The sequence below is a fragment of the Vipera berus genome, assembly GCF_964194415.1.
Source record: "Vipera berus genome assembly, chromosome: 15".
In the NCBI taxonomy this organism is placed as follows: domain Eukaryota; kingdom Metazoa; phylum Chordata; class Lepidosauria; order Squamata; family Viperidae; genus Vipera; species Vipera berus.
Window position 1 is genome coordinate 10,918,627 of NC_138218.1, and position 18,371 is coordinate 10,936,997.

At 45.4% G+C, this 18,371-nt stretch overlaps 2 protein-coding genes across 3 annotated transcripts in view; both read right to left on the bottom strand.

Moving 5' to 3' along the window:
* The window catches only part of NUP214 (nucleoporin 214), a 33,191-nt gene extending 26,816 nt beyond the window's left edge, over positions 1–6,375 (bottom strand). The window contains exons 1-10 of the mRNA XM_081339702.1: positions 6,001–6,375; positions 4,438–4,633; positions 3,661–3,812; positions 2,908–3,097; positions 1,889–1,959; positions 1,699–1,762; positions 1,185–1,288; positions 986–1,092; positions 449–515; positions 22–148 (exon numbers count right to left, since the gene is read on the bottom strand). Of these exons, the coding sequence (XP_081195828.1) occupies positions 22–148; positions 449–515; positions 986–1,092; positions 1,185–1,288; positions 1,699–1,762; positions 1,889–1,959; positions 2,908–3,097; positions 3,661–3,812; positions 4,438–4,633; positions 6,001–6,042 (1,120 nt within the window). The 5' untranslated portion in view covers positions 6,043–6,375. The remainder of the gene's footprint in view (positions 1–21; positions 149–448; positions 516–985; positions 1,093–1,184; positions 1,289–1,698; positions 1,763–1,888; positions 1,960–2,907; positions 3,098–3,660; positions 3,813–4,437; positions 4,634–6,000) is intronic.
* A 1,971-nt stretch (positions 6,376–8,346) lies between these two features.
* On the bottom strand, positions 8,347–17,799 carry AIF1L (allograft inflammatory factor 1 like). 2 transcript variants are annotated; one of them, XM_081339678.1, is made up of 6 exons: positions 17,672–17,799; positions 17,143–17,204; positions 14,552–14,618; positions 11,674–11,715; positions 11,321–11,483; positions 8,347–10,155 (listed from the first exon to the last, which is right to left on the bottom strand). In XM_081339678.1, exons 1-6 carry the CDS (start codon positions 17,700–17,702, stop codon positions 10,068–10,070), a joined length of 453 nt encoding a protein of 150 aa, XP_081195804.1. In that variant the 5' UTR covers positions 17,703–17,799; the 3' UTR covers positions 8,347–10,067. The 2 variants fall into 2 exon arrangements, with proteins under 2 accessions (XP_081195804.1, XP_081195805.1); XM_081339679.1 differs by lacking the exon at positions 17,143–17,204 and having other exon boundaries at positions 17,672–17,728.
* Positions 17,800–18,371: the final 572 nt, after the last annotated feature.

Genomic DNA, 18,371 nt, shown 5'->3' on the forward strand with positions numbered 1-18,371 from the left:
ACGAATCGCCCTCATACTTACTGACAGTTATGGGCATGTTGTTGCTATAGTCAATGGCAACCCCGACTGGCAAAGAGTCATCGCTTTTATCCGTCACGGGAAGCTCCGCGCGACTGGAGTCTTCCAACACCCACAGTTCCCAGTTGCTCTGCAATGGAGGTTAATCCGGTTCTCAAAATGTGCTTTGCAACAGCCCCCCAAGCCCTGAAGCACACAAACCCGTGACTACAGGCAGCCCTTGACTTACAACAGTGACCATTCCGAGTTACAACGGCACTGAAAACCAGTGAACTTGAGGACAGGTCCTAGGAGGCTGGACAGATATGGCTGTGTTTTTTTTTCTCCTGCTTTTTTCCATCGTAAGTATCCAGAATGTGACTTTTTTTTCTCTTCTTATCAAAAGATCTACTCTGCCTGAGCCACTAGAATAACGTGGGAAGAGAATTACCTGATTCCCTTGTCTTGCAAGGATGCTGACTTCTGTGGAAGCGGCAGAAGCTAATAAAACCAGATCCCTGGGGATTAAAAAACAAAACAAAACAAAACCCCACGTAAATGTGAAAATTCAAGGAAAATCTTAGCGTAAAGAACAAATTAAGTTCCCGCTCAGGTTTCCTGTGAAAAGAACAACTCAGGCATATCCTTGACCGTGCATGCCAGAGATCCGATCATCCCACAAACAGGAAAGAAAGAGCTGACGCTGTGGTGGGAGATTCGTTTGGAACGGTGGATACAAGTGAGAACGTCTTTCGGAAAGAACAGAAAGCAAACCCCACTTCCTTCCAGCACTGATGACGTTACCTAGCTGGGTCATGAAACGTCTGCAAGAAAACAATCATGCTACTGTGTATAAGTGGGGAGCAAGTCACGCCAGCCCTGGCGTTGGCTAAGAAAACTCCTGCAAGAAAACAACCCAGCTCAGAGAATGCCAAGCACCCCGCAGTTCAACCCTGAGCTACATATATTCTCTCCTGTTGATGCTTACCAGTCTTCCACATAGTTAAGGAAGTAGTGATGTAACCTCTCGGTGCAGCTACCGTAACAAGGCTCCATAAAGTTTACAAATATTTCAGGTCTCTTCTCTTCTTTTTTCTGGAGAGGGAGAAGAACAACGACTTAGTTTCTCGTCGTCTTCTTTTTTCAAGCCAAGATTTGGCACAACCGTATCCCTGGCGGATACCTACTGGCAACAGAGCCATCACCACTTCAGGGGAAGTCTCTAAGCTCCCGTCGGCAGCGGCATAAATGATGGTGAAGACGTAAGTGCCGATCCACAACACATCCAGGACTGGAAAAGAACAATAAAAAAGACTATTATCCAAGAGTAATTTGTCTCCTTTTCAATGAGGCGCCCGGGCGCAGTGGATCTTTATTGATCCACTGAATTCTACCTTGTCCCTTTTCAGGGAGAGACAAGATGACCAGAAAGATGGCGGCTTGTAAAAATTAGTGAAATTGTTTGGGTTTGTCTGGATGGAGGGGGAAATCGTTCCTTTTTTTATGATCGTTTTTCGCATCAGATTTTCCCTTTGTGTTTTTAAACCTCATCTGAAAAATCATTATTTCTCCAAACCATGCGCTGTCCTTTCTATTCCGTGTCAGGTTTGCCTGGCCTAATTCAGTTATTAGAAATTAGGAAATTATATTTTAAATTAGGGGAAAAAAAGGCCTCCTACTGAAAGATCACTAAATTCGTACCCTTGACAGGATTATCCGCCACATAGAACGGAGGGCAAGGAATTGTTTTCTTTTCTTGCAGGCTCTGAAAAAGGAGAAGAAAAAACACAGTCAGACCATAATTTTGTCTGTTGATGCCGCACTTAGGAAGTTAAGTTCCAACTTATCCAGAGCTAATTATTCTGGGAATTAATCCAAAATTAAGACTTACTGGCAGATACTGGACCACGGTGCCGTTCTGCTTGCCTACTGCCAGCTGTTTCCCTTTAGGACTCCAACACACTGGGGGAAAAACAACATTCTTTAAAAAAAAGCCTTAAAAAACTGACCCATTAATTGCTACACCCACCCGCCTCTCAAACCCTAACAGAACAACCCATCGTTGAGACGAATCAGGGCAATTTTTGCCCCAGCCTTGTGCCAATCGAGGACACTTCAGATATGGTTCATCAGGCCAAGCAGTCAGGCTGAGAACATAGAAGCTGTAGTCCCACCTAGCTTAGTAGTCTGAATAGGTAAAGGTAAAGGTTCCCCCACACGTGCGTGCTAGTCGTTTCCAACTCTAGGGGCCGGTGCTCATCTCCGTTTCAAAGCCGAAGAGCCAGCGCTTGTCCAAGGACGTCTCCGTGGTCATGTGGCTGGCATGACTAGATGCCAAAGGCGCATGGAATGCTGTTACCTTCCCACTGTAGTGGTCCCTATTTTTCTACTTGCATTTTTACGTGCTTTCGAACTGCTAGGTTGGCAGAAGCTGGGACAAGTAACACGCTCACTCTGTTACGCGGCACTCGGGATTCGACCCGCCAAACTGCTGACCTTCTGATCGACAAGCTCAGCGTCCTAACCCACTGAGCCACCGCGTCCCTTAGTAGTCAGAATACTGGTATTGTAAACCAGGGTCATGAGTTGGTTCTTCGTTGAGGCCTGCCCAGTTTGATCTAGTGGTTAAGGCACCAGGCTAGAGAATGGGGGAAAATCCTGCCTTAGCCACAAACGCCAGCTGGGTGACTTTGGGTCAATCCCTCTCTCAGCCCACTCCACCCCACAGAGCAGTTGTTATAGGGATAATAGGAGGGAGGAGGAGGAGGATTAGGTACGTGCACTGCCTTGAGTTATTTATAATAAATAATAGGGTGAGATATAAACAAGTACAAATAAATGAATAAAAAAACAGATAACTACAACGAGACGACCATGGTTTGGGTGAGGGGAGGAGACGGTGCGACCCACCGGATGTAACAGCCACTGAAGCAGGAAGTGTGGCGTACACCTTTACGGTCTCCGTCACTTGCAGGACGGAGACACTCCCATCTGACAGACAGACAGCTAACATTGTGGCATTCACTGGATTCCACTTGAGGTCGTTGACCAGCGCGCCTGGCATCTTTTGATAAGCAAACGGCCGCTTTTGCTGTTTAGCCTGTTGGGAAAATTACAGGGTAATTTTTTTCTTACCCTTCTCCCTCCCTACTTGATTCTCGGCAAGTCAGGGTAGAAAATAACCCACTAATGGCAGATTTTAAACTCTTTCTTATTTTCAAATCCTCTCTCCCCAAAATGACTAGCAGCCAAGTTCTAAAGGGAAGAAGTGAAATTGCACAATGCATCAAGTGTCTATGGAGGTTCTCATTCCTCGTGGGATTAGACACAGAAGGAAATTCTCTCCGGTGTTTAAGCTCTCAGCGTACATACCAATAACAACATAGTGGTAAATCCTAGGTCATAAATCCTAAGATACAATCATAAATCATAGCATACAAACAAGTGGTAAATCATAGGATGCTAACAGGAGAGGAAGGCAGTAGGAAAGATGAGAAGATTAATGTCAGGCATAAAAGATCAAAGCATACATTGAGTGGCAGTTCAGAAATTCTACTGCTCAAACCTACACACAGGAATCAGAGTTTTTCAGTTGGTTTCAGAATAAAAGCACCTTTGCGATAATGCACCACATGATAACTGGGTTTAAAGCGGGCAGCTCACCTGGTTCACAAAGGTGCGGACATCGAAAAAGCCAATGAAAGACCCAACTTCGCTGGAGGCCATGCAGACCGACAGTGTGAGGTTATCACAGCTGAGCGCCAAGTGATGCACCCAAAACTTTGTAGGAACAAAAAGGCCGTGGATATTCTCGACTGTGGAAATAAAATGAAAGGAAAAGTTGAAAAAAAAACCTACTGCTCTTTGATAAGTTTCCATCCGTTGCTTCTTGTCCTACCTTCAGGCACTTTGGAGAATAGAATTCCTTTTCTTTATGGCACCTCCTCAATGAACACAAACCAACTCTCACACCAACACCGCCAACCCTAGTTGTCTCTCTGCCCAGCTTTTACAGCCACAGGTTGCTAGGCCAGCAAGGGAGAGGTCTTAAAGGGACAGAATGGAAGGGACCTCAGAGGTCTTCTAGTCCAACCCTGTGTTCAAGCAGGAAACCCTCTATCATCCCAGGCAAATGATTGTCCAATCTCTTCTTAAAAATCTCCAGTGTTGGAGCACCTACAACTTCTGGAGGCACCTTCAGCCCCGGTGCTGATCATTTTGCAGGCACCCTGTCCAGCAGCAAGGTGGAGTGGTTCAGTTATATGGTGATGGAGGCATCTTTTGAAGACCTGAAAAACCAGGCTAGGGACAGATCTTCATGGAGATAATCTTTCTCTAGGGTCACTGAGAGCTGACACCGATTTAATGGCACCTATTCCATCAAACAAACAGCCAACCAGCTAAAGTGTAACACAAGGGAAAATCCAATATAAAACTCACCTATTTTATTAGGCGAATCCCCAGCCTGAATCTGCATAAGCAGGCTTTTTGTGTGGAAGACCTGCAGTCCAGCTGCACAACCGGTGAATGTCAGCCCATATTTGTTGGACACAACCAGCAGATTGCCACGCTCCTTGGGCAGATCCTCGGGGGCTTCAAAGATCCGGATTTTCTTCAGGGCGCGGAATTGAAAATCCTGCCGGAAAAGCACGGTATTAGAAGCCTGACTAGAAAGAGAACATTCAGGAGACCCCTTAAGAAAAAAAAACAAACTCAAACTTTTAACGCGTTATGTCTAGTCTAACGAAGAGAAGGAGTAGGAGTGACACGATAGTAGTCTTCCAATATTTGAGGGGTTGCCACAGGCTATTCCTCCAAAGCACCTGAAGGCAAGGTAAGAAACAACGGACGGAAATCAACCAAGGAGAGAAGCTTCCTAACAGCGAGAACAATTAGCCAGGGGAACAGCTTGCCTCCAGGGCTCTGACACTGGAGGTTTTTAAGAAGAGATTGGACGACCATTTGTCTGGAATGGTATAGGATCTCCTGCTTGAGCAGGGGGTTGGACTAGAAGACCTTCAAGGTCCCTTCCAACTGCAGGAGCTGAGTTGAATGAGAATAGAATTCCTACCAGCCTGATGGTTCTATCTTCTACATTCTGTTAAAGAAGTAACTGTTGCTTACCTGCTCTAGATAACCAAAGTCAGGATAATTCTTTTGAGGGTGGGATGGGAGGGCAGTAAATCCAACTTCTAGGCTTGGAAAACTTTTAGGTTACCCCAATCGGGGTAATTCTTTTGTTTTTAATTGGCGGGGGGGAGGGGCTGTCCAAAGACCCCACAGTGTAATCCAGCTTGGAAAACTCCTAAAGTCGCCTTGGATAGCGAGAGGGGCAGCAGAGAAATTTACCAAATAATAAATGAAAATGGAAACTAAATACAGTGAAATGAAATAAAATAACAAAAAGTATAGCGTAGTATAGTGTAATATAATGTAATACAATATTAATAACACATAATATAATACACTACAACACAATAACGCAATACAATAAATATAATAAATACAATACAAGAGAAAATTCCTGACAGTGAGAACAATTAACCAGAGGAACAACCTGCCTCCAGAAATTGTGAATGCTCCAACCCTGGAAGTTTTTAAAGAAGAGACTGGACAGCCATTTGTCTGGTGTAGGGTTTCCTGCCTGAGCAGGGGGGTGGACTACATGACCTCCAAGGTCCCTTCCAACTTTATTATTATTATTACAACACAGTAACATCTTGGGAACTTTATCCTGTCTGGCCTACCTGGCCGGGCTGTTGTGCAGGAGGAAAGAAGGTTGTAAAGGAATAATGGGGGGAGGAGAGGGGCGACCCTCCCCCCCTCAGACTTATTAAAGGAGCCGCCAAAGGTCATAATTACTGCTAAGCTTGTAAGCCGCCCTGAGTCTTCGGAGAAGGGCGGGATATAAATGGAATTAAAATAAAAATAATGAACCGGGGGGGGGGGAACTGGGGGGCTCTTTCTGCCCCAGACGGCGCCTCCTTCGAAGCCCGGCCTCACCTTCATCTCCCGTTCGGGGATCACGTCCATGTCGTCGCCCATCTTGCCGCCGCCGCCGCCCGGGCGCTTGGCAGCCTGGACACGCGCCGCCCGCTCTTCACATCCCCGCGTTTTCAACGGAGGGGAAGGAGAAAATAACGGACGCGCGGCGCTTCCGCTTCCGGCGACGCTCTAGGCTTGCGGGTTGAGGCCTAAAGGGAAGGGGAGTTGCGAGGGAAGGCCGAGGGACGGAAAATGGTAGATGCCGCCGCCGATAGCCCGGTTGGGAGTCCCGGACCCTCCGTTCCTTCGCGAGGGAAAGGAAATGACGTCTTTCCGGTATCGGCGCTCTTCCGGTTGCTCAACTCTATGGGCTAGCGCTAAGGAGATGAAAACAAAAGTATGAGCACATAGATGTAGGCATATGACAGAGTCATGCGGCTTCTCCGACTTCCGAGATTGTGGATCCTTTTAGATGTCATCTAAAGAGTTTCCCCCTCCTTTCGTTTCCCATGATTTTAATTTTCTGATAAACTAGTGCAAATTTTGAAAGGTAAGGACAAGGATTATCTGGAATCCACCTGGGCACGACAGAGGACCGGGAAGAAATACTAGGTTAACTGCTGGATTTAATTAACAGGGTTAGAATATTGGCACCCAACCATACTTTTGCCGATGGTTGATCTCAAGAGGAATAATTCCAGGATTTGCAATGCCTTCGCTTGATCCCAGGTCAAGGAATAAGAGAATCCAACTGCATGATTGCACTGCTACTGTTTTATTACGGAAGATCATGGATTTACAAGCTTAGGAAAGAGGGTCCCAAACCAACTCACCAACCCTTCATACGAAGATGGAATAGGAAAAAAAGACATTCAGAAAAGGACCGCTATGAATGTTCAATAAATGCCAAAGGCTTCAGAGACCTCTCCTGCTAGCTTGAGGTTAATGAGCTATCATACCTCTGAAAAGCAGGGCAACATTAGCTTGGACGAACATGGCATAGAAGACCTTCCAATCCTATCATTCCCCAGAACATGGAATAACAGGGCTGGAAGGCACCCTGGAGGTCTTCTAGTCTAACCCCCCCTGCTCAATCAGGAAACCCTATACCAGGGGTAGGCAACCTCGGCTCTTTTATGACTCATGGACTTCAACTCCCAGAATTCCTGAGTCAGCTATGCTGACTCAGGAATTCTGGGAGTTGAAGTCCATGAGTCATAAAAGAGCCGAGGTTGCCTACCCCTGCCCTATACCAATTCAGACAACAAATCTGAAGATGTTCCTATAAGATAAAAGAATCAGTTGATAGTTCCTAGCCCTTCTCCCAAGTTCTTGAATCCTTGGTCCAGATTCAGATGTCCCTGGAGTATCATAGAACATAGACTAATAGATTTGGAAGGGACTTTGGGGGTCTTCTAGTCCAACCTCCCTCTCAAGGAAGAGACCCTATACCATTTTGGACAACTGGCCTGTCCAGTCTTTTCTTGAAAACCTCCACGGTTGGAGCACCCAGAACTTCTGGAGGCACTGATTAATTGTTCTCACCATCAGGAAATTTCTCCTTAGTTCTAGGTTGCTTCTCTCCTTGGTTAGTTTTTAACCATTGTTTCTTGTCTTCTGGTGCTTTGGAAAATAGTTCGACCCCATTGCCTTTGTAGGAGTCCCTCAGATATTGGAACACTGCTGTCATGTCTCCCCTAGTCCTTTTTTCCTCTAGACTAGACATACCCAATTCCTGCAACTGTTCTTCATATGTTTTAGCCTCCAGCCCCCTAATAATCTTTGTTGCTTTTCTCTGCACTCTTTCTGGAGTCTCAACATCTTTTTTTATATTGTTGTGATCAGAACTGGATGCAGTTTCTCCTTGTAGGAGCAGGTCAATGGAAACTCTTGAGTTCCAAATCCATTTACATTGTAGGATTTATGTCACTAGATGTGGTAGCTTGAAGTTCAGTTTTTGGTTTTTTTTCATTCACACCTGGACACCCCTCAACAGCCAGCACTGAAGACATCCCAGATGACAAGTGTTCCCCACAGTCCATGTAGCTTGGTTTTGCCCAAGACTTGATTAATTAAACTTGGTTGAATAAACCACCATTGGGTAGATTGACCTGGCACACTGACTCCTAAGCCTTGGTTTGCAACCTCGTGGGTTAAAACTAAAAAGGAAGCTAAATCCAAATAATAGTTTTGTGGCTTTGTGCAATGTATGAATCCAGATAGTATTAAATGCAGGACATCAAAGCAAAGACAATAAGATAGAACCCTGACAACATAATCAGGAAGGTCTGTGTGAAACAAAGCTGGATTTCCACACCTAAAGGAGCCGAAATAACACACCTCCCCAGAGTTTACACAACACATCAGGCTGAAATGCACTTAACTGGTCTATGGTGCATTGGGAGAGGGCACCATGCCTTTAATCAGGTTGTATGAATACAGCCATGATCCTGAGTTTAGCACGTTGCATGAATCCTCTTACAAACAAGATATTTTTCACTGGTGTCCATGATATGTACCTCAGAAGCCAGAATCTGAAGAACTGTATGGATTCATTTGGGTTGAAAGTCAGCAGGGGGCGCCTCTAGCCATCTCTGGCGGAAAGCTAAGCAGGGTTGAAGCTGGTTAGCGTTTGAATGGGAGACAACCAAGAGACAACCACCCCCCCAAGGCTAAATGGTTGGACTGGGAAGTTGAAAAAAAGAAACAATAGAACTAAACGGCAAGTTGTTTTGTATTGATACCAAGAAAAGTAAAGAAACTTGATGAGTCTCCATTCACTCATCAGGCGTTGAAGTCAACTCAACAGAGACTTGACCATGGGTGAACGAAATCACTAAAAGAAGGAGAGCACCTTAAGATGACTAAATCCAACTCCACAGCCAAATGTTTCCTATTCCAAAACTCACATAGGGTAGTCCTTGACTTATGACCACAATATTAAGACTAGAATTTTCATTGCTAAGCAAGACAGTTGTTAAGTTAAGTCGCGCCCAATTTTATGACCTTTTTGCCATGGTTCTTCAGCGAATCACTGCAGTGGTTGAGTTGCATGGTCATTAAATGAATCCCACGGACTTTGCTTGTCGGGGGCTAGTTGGGAAGGTCACGTGATCCTGGGACGTGGCAGCCATCATAAGTACTGGCCAGTTGCCAAGTACCTGGATTTTAATCACACAACTGTGAGATTGCTACGACAGTCATAATTGTGAAGACTGGTTTGTTTCAGTGCCACTGTAACTCTGAAGGTCGCTAAATGAATGATTGTAAATCAAGAACTACCTGTACTGAGAAGGGGAAATCACACTGATCTGATCAAGGAAAGGCATCGAATTGGCTTGAACAAGAAAGCAAGATTGGAAAAACAGGCATCGTGAAAATGTTTGCATTTTAAAGAATGACAGAAGGAAAAGATTTTCAGGAATCAGGAAAGCTACTTTGAGAAGACATTTAGAATTTTTGTGGTTGTTCTGCAAAACCATTTTTTTTCATTTGTAGACCCCCCCCCCAACTCCAGAACTAGCCACGAGGACACTCAAGTTCGCCCCGTCTGGCTTAGGACTGCTTCTGATTTTTCCTTTTTGCTTTGCTTCATCACCATTAAAAAATAATAACAATCTGTCACTTGATGCAAAATTCTGGGGTGCTCAGAAGCCGGTGTATAATTTGCATGGGTCCTTCTAAAGATATGAACTAAATCCTCTGAATTCCCCCCCCCTCCCTTTGAAAGCAAAAGTGGTTGCTTTTTTTCAGCTGCACACACAGCCATTTCTCCGAAAGGTGTTCTGTTCTATTTGGAACAGAAGCGATGGTGAAGAACTTCAGGTCTGAGAGAAAAAGGAGGGCTTTGGAGAGCATTGATCTGTTGAAAAACGCCCCTTGAAATCTGGATTTTGCTCCCATTCTGGAGAATGAGGGGGCTTGCTAGAATTGAGAATAAAAATCATTCTGTGACATTTTGACGTCCTGTGGGTTTTTGCTTGCAGTTCCTTTGGATGGAGTCCTTAAAACGGGCTGGTTTAAATGCAGTGGAGCTCTTGCGATGATGGTCACGAGGTGAAAATGTTCCGTATTTTCTTATCCCTTTAAGGAAGACTTGACAGATCTCTCTCTGGAGGGGGACCCGAAAATTTGGGGGTGGTTTCCTGACTTTTGCCTTCAAACATCATGACCCTGAAAGAAAAGAACAGAAAAGGAGAGGAGAATTAATGGAACCGCTTGCTTTGTTCCTAGAGCAGTGATTCTCATCCTCAAGACTTCAACTCCCAGAATCGCCCAGCCAGCATGATGGGGAATACTGACGTCCACCAGCTTAAAGAAGCATGCTGGCTGGGAAATTCTGGGAGTTGAAGTCCACCCGTCTTAAAGTAGGGCTGGCTGGGGCATTCTGGGGCTTGAATAACAAAGTTACTCACCTGTACATCTCCAACCTCTCCAACTTTCTCTGCTGAGAATGGCTAGACTGCTCCACCCCTAGTTGGCTGACTCTAACCCACACCAGTTAAAGGTTCTTCTAACATCACAACCGATGGTTTCCCTCTTGGGAATCTTGGAGCGAATGGCCTGGTCAGCCATGGAGGAAGGACACATGCCAGAGGGCAAAGAGGAGGGGAAGGGAGGGGAATTGGAAAGCTTTGATAATGGGAGCCAGCTCTCTTGTGCCCACACAGAGTTCGGAGTTATTGTTCCCTGTCCAGAATTCAAAACTTGGAACAGAAATGAAAACCGGGACAGGGGCCGAAAGACAATGCCTGGTTTGTTCCTGAGATTCTTGTTCCTCTTGCAGTTTAGCTTTTTAAAGCAATGCATCTTTTCGTCTTAGCTGGGCTGGGGGGGAGAGGAGCTCCTTTCTCCATTGATGGGGTGTCAACTTCGGTTCTCTGACGTTTTGTGGCTAACAAACTTAAATAAGTAAACTAGAACTTGAGAAGGTTAGGAAAGAAAGAAAGAAAGAAAGAAAGAAAGAAAGAAAGAAAGAAAGAAAGAAAGAAAGAGGGAGGGAGGGAGGAAGGAAGGAAGGAAGGAAGGAAGGAAGGAAGGAAGGAAAACATAGAAGGATTTGAGGGCAAGGTAGCCACCAGCATTGTTATACAATACTTTTAAAAATTAATCCATTTTGCAGCCCTGGTTGTGGGTCAGTGTTTGAACTGGGGCGAGAACTGATGAATTTGGACAACGGCTTAAGAGTTTTGCAGAAGTTTCCTGCAGCCATGTTTCCGAGGCACCGTCGTGGCTGGGCAGCAGCTGCCAAGCTAGCAAAGGCGACTAATATTCAGCCCAGCCTCTCTGGAAGCACTGCGTCCATTCCGTCGCCTTTGCTCCTCTTTCGGATACTCACAGCTTGAAGACGGCCGACCGCTTGCCGAGCATCATGGTGATGAAATTCTGATACGAGATGGTTTCGCTGGCCCCCCTGGTGACTTCGGAGATCATTTTCTTCAGCTCCAAGTGGGTCTTGGGCGTCCCCAGTTTTTCCATCATCCTTTTCACCGACATGAGATCTGCAAGGAAGAAGAGCCGGAGGAGGCCGGAGACTTAATGCCTGCCGATGGGGAAGCTCACTAAAAATCAGAGACCAGGCAGGTGTACCTCCCACCTCTGTACAGGTCCTTTTGCACACCCTAAATATCTTCCCCTCCCTTCCTCCCTTCCCTCTTTTCAAGGGGTCATTTGGCCACAGGAATATCTTACCGATCTCGCCTTGATTATTCAGGTCGAATTCCATGTATTTTTCTAGAAAAGAGAAGCGGAGGTTAGCTCACCCTCTAGAACACACCAAGGTAGAATAACAGAGTTAGAAGGGACCTTGAAGGTCTTCTAGTCCAACCTCCCCCCCTCCCCCGATCTTACTTAACGATACAAATGTTGAGCTCAGTTCTGCTTGTAAGTCGAGGAGTACACGTATGAAAGTGAAACCATGAGGGACTAAAAGGAGGGGCTGGATGCTGCAGCCCCCCCCCCCGCGATCTTTGCAGCAGGCACAAAACATCGCATGGACTCTCTGCAAACAGGTTGCTTCTGCTGCACTTGATGCGATGGCTGGAGAAACTGAGGAAGCTGCTTAAGAGCCCAGAGAAGGTGCATTACGGATGATAAGATTCTTTTCCCCACAGCCCCATTGTCCCTCTTGCCCACCTCTGGTCTTGGACTGGCTGTCAGAAGCAATGTTGATCCCTCCTTTTTCTGCCCTACAAAATCTTTGCTATGGCTGGGGGCAAATTAGGTGGGTTCTTCCTCATCGTTTGCTGTCCTCTGTGCAACTGCACCCAACGGCTTCTTCCTGAGACCCGTTATTCTAATTGTTTTGGAGAAAAAGGATGGCTGGACTTGCGTTTTTCTTCTCCCTCCTCCTCCATTTTTCCTTTGAGGCTGTGACATTGAGATGGTAAACCTCTGCAAGAAAAGGTTTTGTCTCTCTTTTTGTTGTTGTTGTTTCTTTTTCTGGTAATCTTTGGGGTTGAAACAGAGCAAAAACAAAAAAAGGCCTCCATTAGATTAGGAAAAATATCTGAAGTTCACTTGTGAATAAAAGCTATCCAGTTTAGTCAGCAGGGAAAGTATTCCAGTTTTCACTTTTTTTTCTTTTTTGTTTTGCAACACGTACTCCCCTCTTCTGAAAGATCTGAAGGGCTAGCCCCATGCCAAGATGCTGGAAAATGCCCTTGACTTGTTTCCTGTTCCTGCGGGCTATATTATTCTATTCAACGCAGCTTTACTTTGATGCTTGTTTTCTGCTGGTTTCCAAGTTCTGTTTTCGGAGAAAAAGTAGGCTTCAAATGCAGCTGTTTCCTCCTGGGAGATGAGGCTGGGTGCTTGATGTTACAAGAGTAACGGAAGAAGGAGGAAGGGCAGGAAGGGAGAGAAAGAAGAGAAAGGAAAAAAGAGAAAGGAGATAGGAAGGGGAAGGAAAAAAGGGTAGAGAAAGGAGAAAGAAAAAGGAGGAGGGAGAAAAAAGAGGAAGGAGGAGGGAGAAATGAAATAAATAAATGAAGAGTGAGGGAAGGAGGAAGAGAGGGCAACCAAGAAAGAAAGAAAGAAAGAAAGAAAGAAAGAAAGAAAGAAAGAAAGAAAGAAAGAAAGAAAGAAAGAAAGAAAGAAAGAAAGAAAGAAAGAAAGAGAAAGAAAGAAAAACGGGACGAAGGAAGGAAGGAAGGGAGGAAGGAAGGAAGGAAGGAAGGCAAATTACAAAATTTAAAACTCCATTCCCTTATTATTTATCACACTTTTATGGTGTACAATAACATGCCTTCCTTTGACCTGTGGGCTTATCATAATAATGCCCCTGATCCATCCATAAAACAGGCTTAAACTGGATCATTTAAGCCTTTCCCAACAACCTGCTGAATGCTTGGTTATGTTAATCCTTGCCTCCTTGCTCTTCCTGGCTTAGCACAAATGAGTTGAAGGTTCAAATTCTTGTGTGGTGTTGCTGCTCAACACTTCCCAGAATTTGCTCCCAGTGAACCTCATGGAAAAACAAAAGACGAAATACTTTGAGAGGAGAAAACCGTCCTTGCTTCTCCAAACCATTTTGCGCCCAGAAGATTTGGGAAGACCCTTTGCAGCCTTGGAGATCCTGCAGTCTCAGCACTGGTTCCACAATGCCCTAAATTAGGGTTCCCCTAACCACTAAGATACCCCAAATTGGATAAAAGTGGTTCTCCTTTGCGTGAGAACAGATGAAGACTGTAAGTCACATTTTTCAGCACCGTCATAACTTCGAACAGTTGCTAAACATCCTTTTTTGGGGGTGAAACCATCTAATATACGGGCGTAGTCTATGAGATCTCGAAGGAGCCCAAACATGTTTAAAAATCAGAGGTTTCTATCACATCTGTTGCACTGGCAACAATAATACTCCCATCCCTCACCCACGCCCTGATCTTGTAGCCAAAGACACATTCTTGACAGATAATCTTGCTTCCCAGCTGGAAAAGACTAGCCACCATTGCCAGTTCCTCAGACCGGATTTGGCCACGAGGCCTGGCCACTGGTGGGATGCAAAATCCCTTCCAGATGTGCTGGGTTTGGAGCCAGGGGGGAGGAGGTGGTGGCCTCAAACATCTGGAGAACTTCAAGCTAGAGGAGAGCGCAATAGGACTTTTAAGATGTCCTCAGTTTCACTTAAAAAGAAGAAGGGAAGAAAAAGAGGAGGGTGAATGGAAGTAATTTTTTGAAATAATTTTGACTGGTAAAAGGAGAATCGATTCTCACCAATCTCCCTAAAATTGGAGATGAAAAACTGGTTTCCATCCATCCCAGGAGACTACAGAAAGATTTCCTATCTCCTTGGTTTAGATGGACTCTCATTTTTCCAGGTCATTGAAGTCTAGTCCAGGGTATTTCGCAGATAGGGGAATTCAACATACTTTACGATGCATGGACTTCAACTCCCAGAATTCCTCAGTCTGAATGCTTTAAGAGGCATGGATCTATCCAAAGTAATAACCTTGGGGGTTATCACATCACATCGTTTCTTTCTCCATCCTCTGGATAATTGCAGTGCTTCTGGCCCTAACCCAAAAGAAAGTGCTTTTCTACAGCTGGTTCACTCAATGTGGACTAGTACCTTTAAAAATCGCAAGCTTTTCTTCCAGGTCTTCTTCATCGCTAAACTTTGGGTCGCAGAGAAATTCCTGAAACACAGAGAAAAAAGGATTAAAAAAAAGGAGGCTATCACAAGATTTAAGCAACAATCAAATCTCCCAGTGGCTTGCTTTTCAAGTAGCCTAGGTAGAAACATCATGTTTATAATAATTTTGGGCTCATTTGTGACTTTAAGTTGAGGATTACCTGTATATATTACAGCAGGCTATCAGAATCCCTTTGCAATTTTAGTGGGGAAGCCAAATTTAATCACTTTACACCAAACAATGAAAATAGCTTTGCTGGGTGTTGCAGGGGGAAAAAAATAGTTGCAAAAACTGGAGCAATCTGTTAAAAAAAGGGGTGGGGGGTGGGGGGAGAAACTGCCCAAAAGAAAACACAGCACTAACAGCAGAGAAAACAGTCCCTGAATTAAGATCGAGGCTCAATCTTGCACAAAGTTATCTTGAAGTAGAGATTATAGAGGACATGGCTGAGCCTTGAGCAGAGATAAAGAACAATCCTCTTAGCCAAGCTGAACTAGACTCCGTGGGATGCATACGAAGAAAAGTCAATTCAGACAAATGGAATGCAGATAGTCCTCTATTTATAGGAGCATGGTGCTGGAAGGGGCCTTGGAGGTCTTCTAGCCCAACCCTCAGCTCAAAACCTTGTACCAGGCGTCCTTGGTGCTCTCTGAGCTTGGTTGTTTTCTTGCAGACGTTTCATGACCAAATGAAGTAACATCATCAGTGCAGTGATGACGTCTGCAAAAAAAACAACAACAACCAAGGACCCCACAATTTGAATTTTATTGAATTTATATACCGCCCTTTCCCGTAGGACTCAGGGCGGTTTACAGGGTATATAAAACATCAATACAAAAATTAAGAGCAATTAAAAAAGATTAAACTATATCCCTGAAAAAATATAAAACCCCAGTTAAAACCCCAATTAAAATCCTCTTCCTCCTCTTATTCTCTAAAGCAACTGAGGGTAGGGCACGACAAACACCAATGGGTGGAAACTAATCAAAGAGAGAAGCAGCCTAGAATTAAGGAGAAACTTCCCGACAGTGGGAGCCATTAACCAGTGGAACAGCTGGCCACCAGAAGTTGTGGTGCTCCGTCCCTGGAGGTTTCTAAGAAGACATGTTACAGCAGCACTGAAAAAAAAGTGATTTATGACCAGTTTTCTCCCTTCCTTACGGCCACAGTCACATGAATAAAAATTGGGCGCTTTTTTCCTTTTGAGAATCTAGAGGGAGAGAGATTCTCATAACTCTCAGCCGTACCCCAAAGGGATTTATTTTAAGATTAAAAAAATACACCCTTTGAGCAGGAAGGCCAGGAATTCCTGGAAGTCACTACCTGAGACTTTTCAAGCAGGTTTGTCCTCTTTCCCAGGCTGATGTCAAACAGGAAAAGCCGTGGCTTGCCTAATTCAGCCGTTCAACCCAGAGGGCTGTTTTGAAATCCATTTAGATTGCATCAACAAGAGCCACGCGTTTCTTTTTTAAGAGCCAGCACATTCTCTCCTGAAAAACCGAAGCTGCCAAGGGACAATCGGAGCCTTTTACTCTGGGTGATCCATTTTTGAAATGTAGGGAGGGAGGGATCAGAAAGTGCCGATCTGGCTGGTTTCTTGCATGCCGCAAAGTCTGATTGCCAGCCTCCACGTTTCTTCAGGCCTCGGCTCCCAAACCCACCTCCAAAAGTTTTCACAAGACAACGGAGAGCTTTATATACTGCAAGTGCAAAATAAAGCTTCAACAGTTTGGGAGAGAGAGAGAGAGAGAGACTTTGGGCACCGGAAAGTGAGTGGATGATAAATTAACTAGAAAATACAATTCTTGGCAAAGATGAGGGCTGGAAAAGGGGAAGATAAGGGATAGGGTGAATAGGCAACTAGGTCTCTGGAAGTCCTTGAAAGATCTGGAATAGAATAGGGCTGGAAGGAGCCTTCTAAGTCAGGAAGGTTGCTTCTCTCCTTGATTAGTTTCCATCCATTGTTTCTTGCCTTGCCTTCTGGTGCTTTGGAGAATGAGTTGATCCTTATTTTCTGTGAATTATCGGCAGGGAGAAATCAAAACGGACCCTTTGTCTGTCTGGTCCCCAAAGGTTAGACTCTCAGCAAAAAAAACTGATTAAATGCTCCCATTCAACTTGCATCTATGTACAGGTGATCCGACTGGTCAAAGTTAAAAAGAAAGGAACTTATGACCGTTTTTCACACTTACGACCATTGCAGCATCCCTGCGGGTCACGTGATCAAAATTCAGACAACCGTCAACTAACCCAGTTCTTTTCCCATCCTGGATACTAACTGTTTGGTTCCCTTTTGGGGGATAAACCTCAAAGCGAATTTTGCCAGCCGTAGGAAAGCAGACCGGACTAGATGACCTCCAAGATCCCTTCCAACTTTGCTATTATGATTTAAGTGCCACAAATTGAGCACTCAGATTTGCAAGGTTTGTTGCTGACCCGGTTAATTCAGGTTGCGTGAATGTGCGCTCGATGTGACAAGAGAGAAAGAGGGGGGGGGGAGTCAGAGAGAAGCAACTGTTGGACTTACTTTGTTGATTTCGTCTAACCTCCCTTCTTGCTCAGCTTTCAGTAGCCGGAGCGCTTTTCCCCCTGCGGAAAAGTCGAGAGAAATCACGGAGGAAAGGGGGAAAAACTGGAATATTTTGCCTGTCGCCTAAACAGGAGAGCATTCATTTACGAGTGCAGCGGCAGATCAGATATTTCCCCTTATCTATTGGGTGCCTTTTTTTTGCTCTCTTTCAACCCCAAGCATCACGTCCCATCAAGGGAAACAAAAAAACATCTTTTTCTTGAGAAGATTTCCCATCTCAAAGTCACAGCCTCAAAGGGAAAACAGAAGAGGAGGGAGAAGGAAATAGCACCCCTGGTCATACTTTAAAGGAGTGAGGGTGGTGGCGGTGGCGGTGGGAGAGATTGAAACTGTGCCCCCTAAAAAGACCCTCTCTGCATTCACAACAAGCGACTGTGTGTGTGTCCGGAAAGCAACTGATGCACTTTTGAAGTTCTCCAACACCAACACAGACCCACGCAGGGACCCTTCCCCTGAGCCCACGTACCTTGCGGGGCATCGTTGAGCATCACAGACATGGTGGGATACTGGTGGCGGGTCCTGGAGGGTGGGGGTGGGGGGGCTGGGTTGGAAGCTCTCTCTCCTTGCTCGAGGTTGTGTTGCTTTTCTCTCGTCGGACTTTTGTGCGCTTAAGCCAGCCCATTTCTCTTCAATGAAGCCATTCACAAGTCGGTTCCTCTGCTGGGATTGGGGGAGGAAGCCTTTGCAAGCGCTCAGCACTCCAGGCTAGGGCCTCCCTCCCCCTCTGCCGTTGCAAAGCAGGCTGGCAAGTTAACCCTTTCCTGGGTTATGCCATGAATGCCTTGCTCCGGGCACTGACGGAGGCACTTCAAGAGTTAGAGCCACCAGGAGCTTGCTGGATTCACAGAACGCAAGACATGGGTTCCCCCAAGGGGCCCAAACCAGCTTAGAACTAAGCTGAAACCTAGAACTAAGGAGAAATTTCCTGACGGTGAGAACAATTAATCAGTGGAAGGGCTTGCCTGCAGAAGTTGTGGCTTGCTCCGTCACGGGAGTCTTATAAGCAGAGATTGGACAGCCAGTTGCCTGGAATGGGAGAGGGCCTCCTGCTCGAGCAGGGGGTTGGACTAGATGACCTCCAAGGTCCCTTCCAACTCCGTTATGCTGTTAGCTTCCCTTGCCCCGGGCTGAAATGAAAACATGCTTTTTGGAAGTTCTACAATGCA

Bases quoted from the DNA above. Each gene is read 5' to 3' on its own strand.
- AIF1L (XM_081339678.1), bottom strand. From the start codon at position 17,702: ATGTCTGTGATGCTCAACGATGCCCCGCAAG. The intron at 17,205-17,671 runs GTACGTGGGCTC...ACTTTTCCGCAG, and splicing joins GCTCAACGATGCCCCGCAAG to GGGGAAAAGCGCTCCGGCTA. The intron at 10,156-11,320 runs GTGAGTATCCGA...CTTTTCTTTCAG, and splicing joins CGGTCGGCCGTCTTCAAGCT to GGTCATGATGTTTGAAGGCA.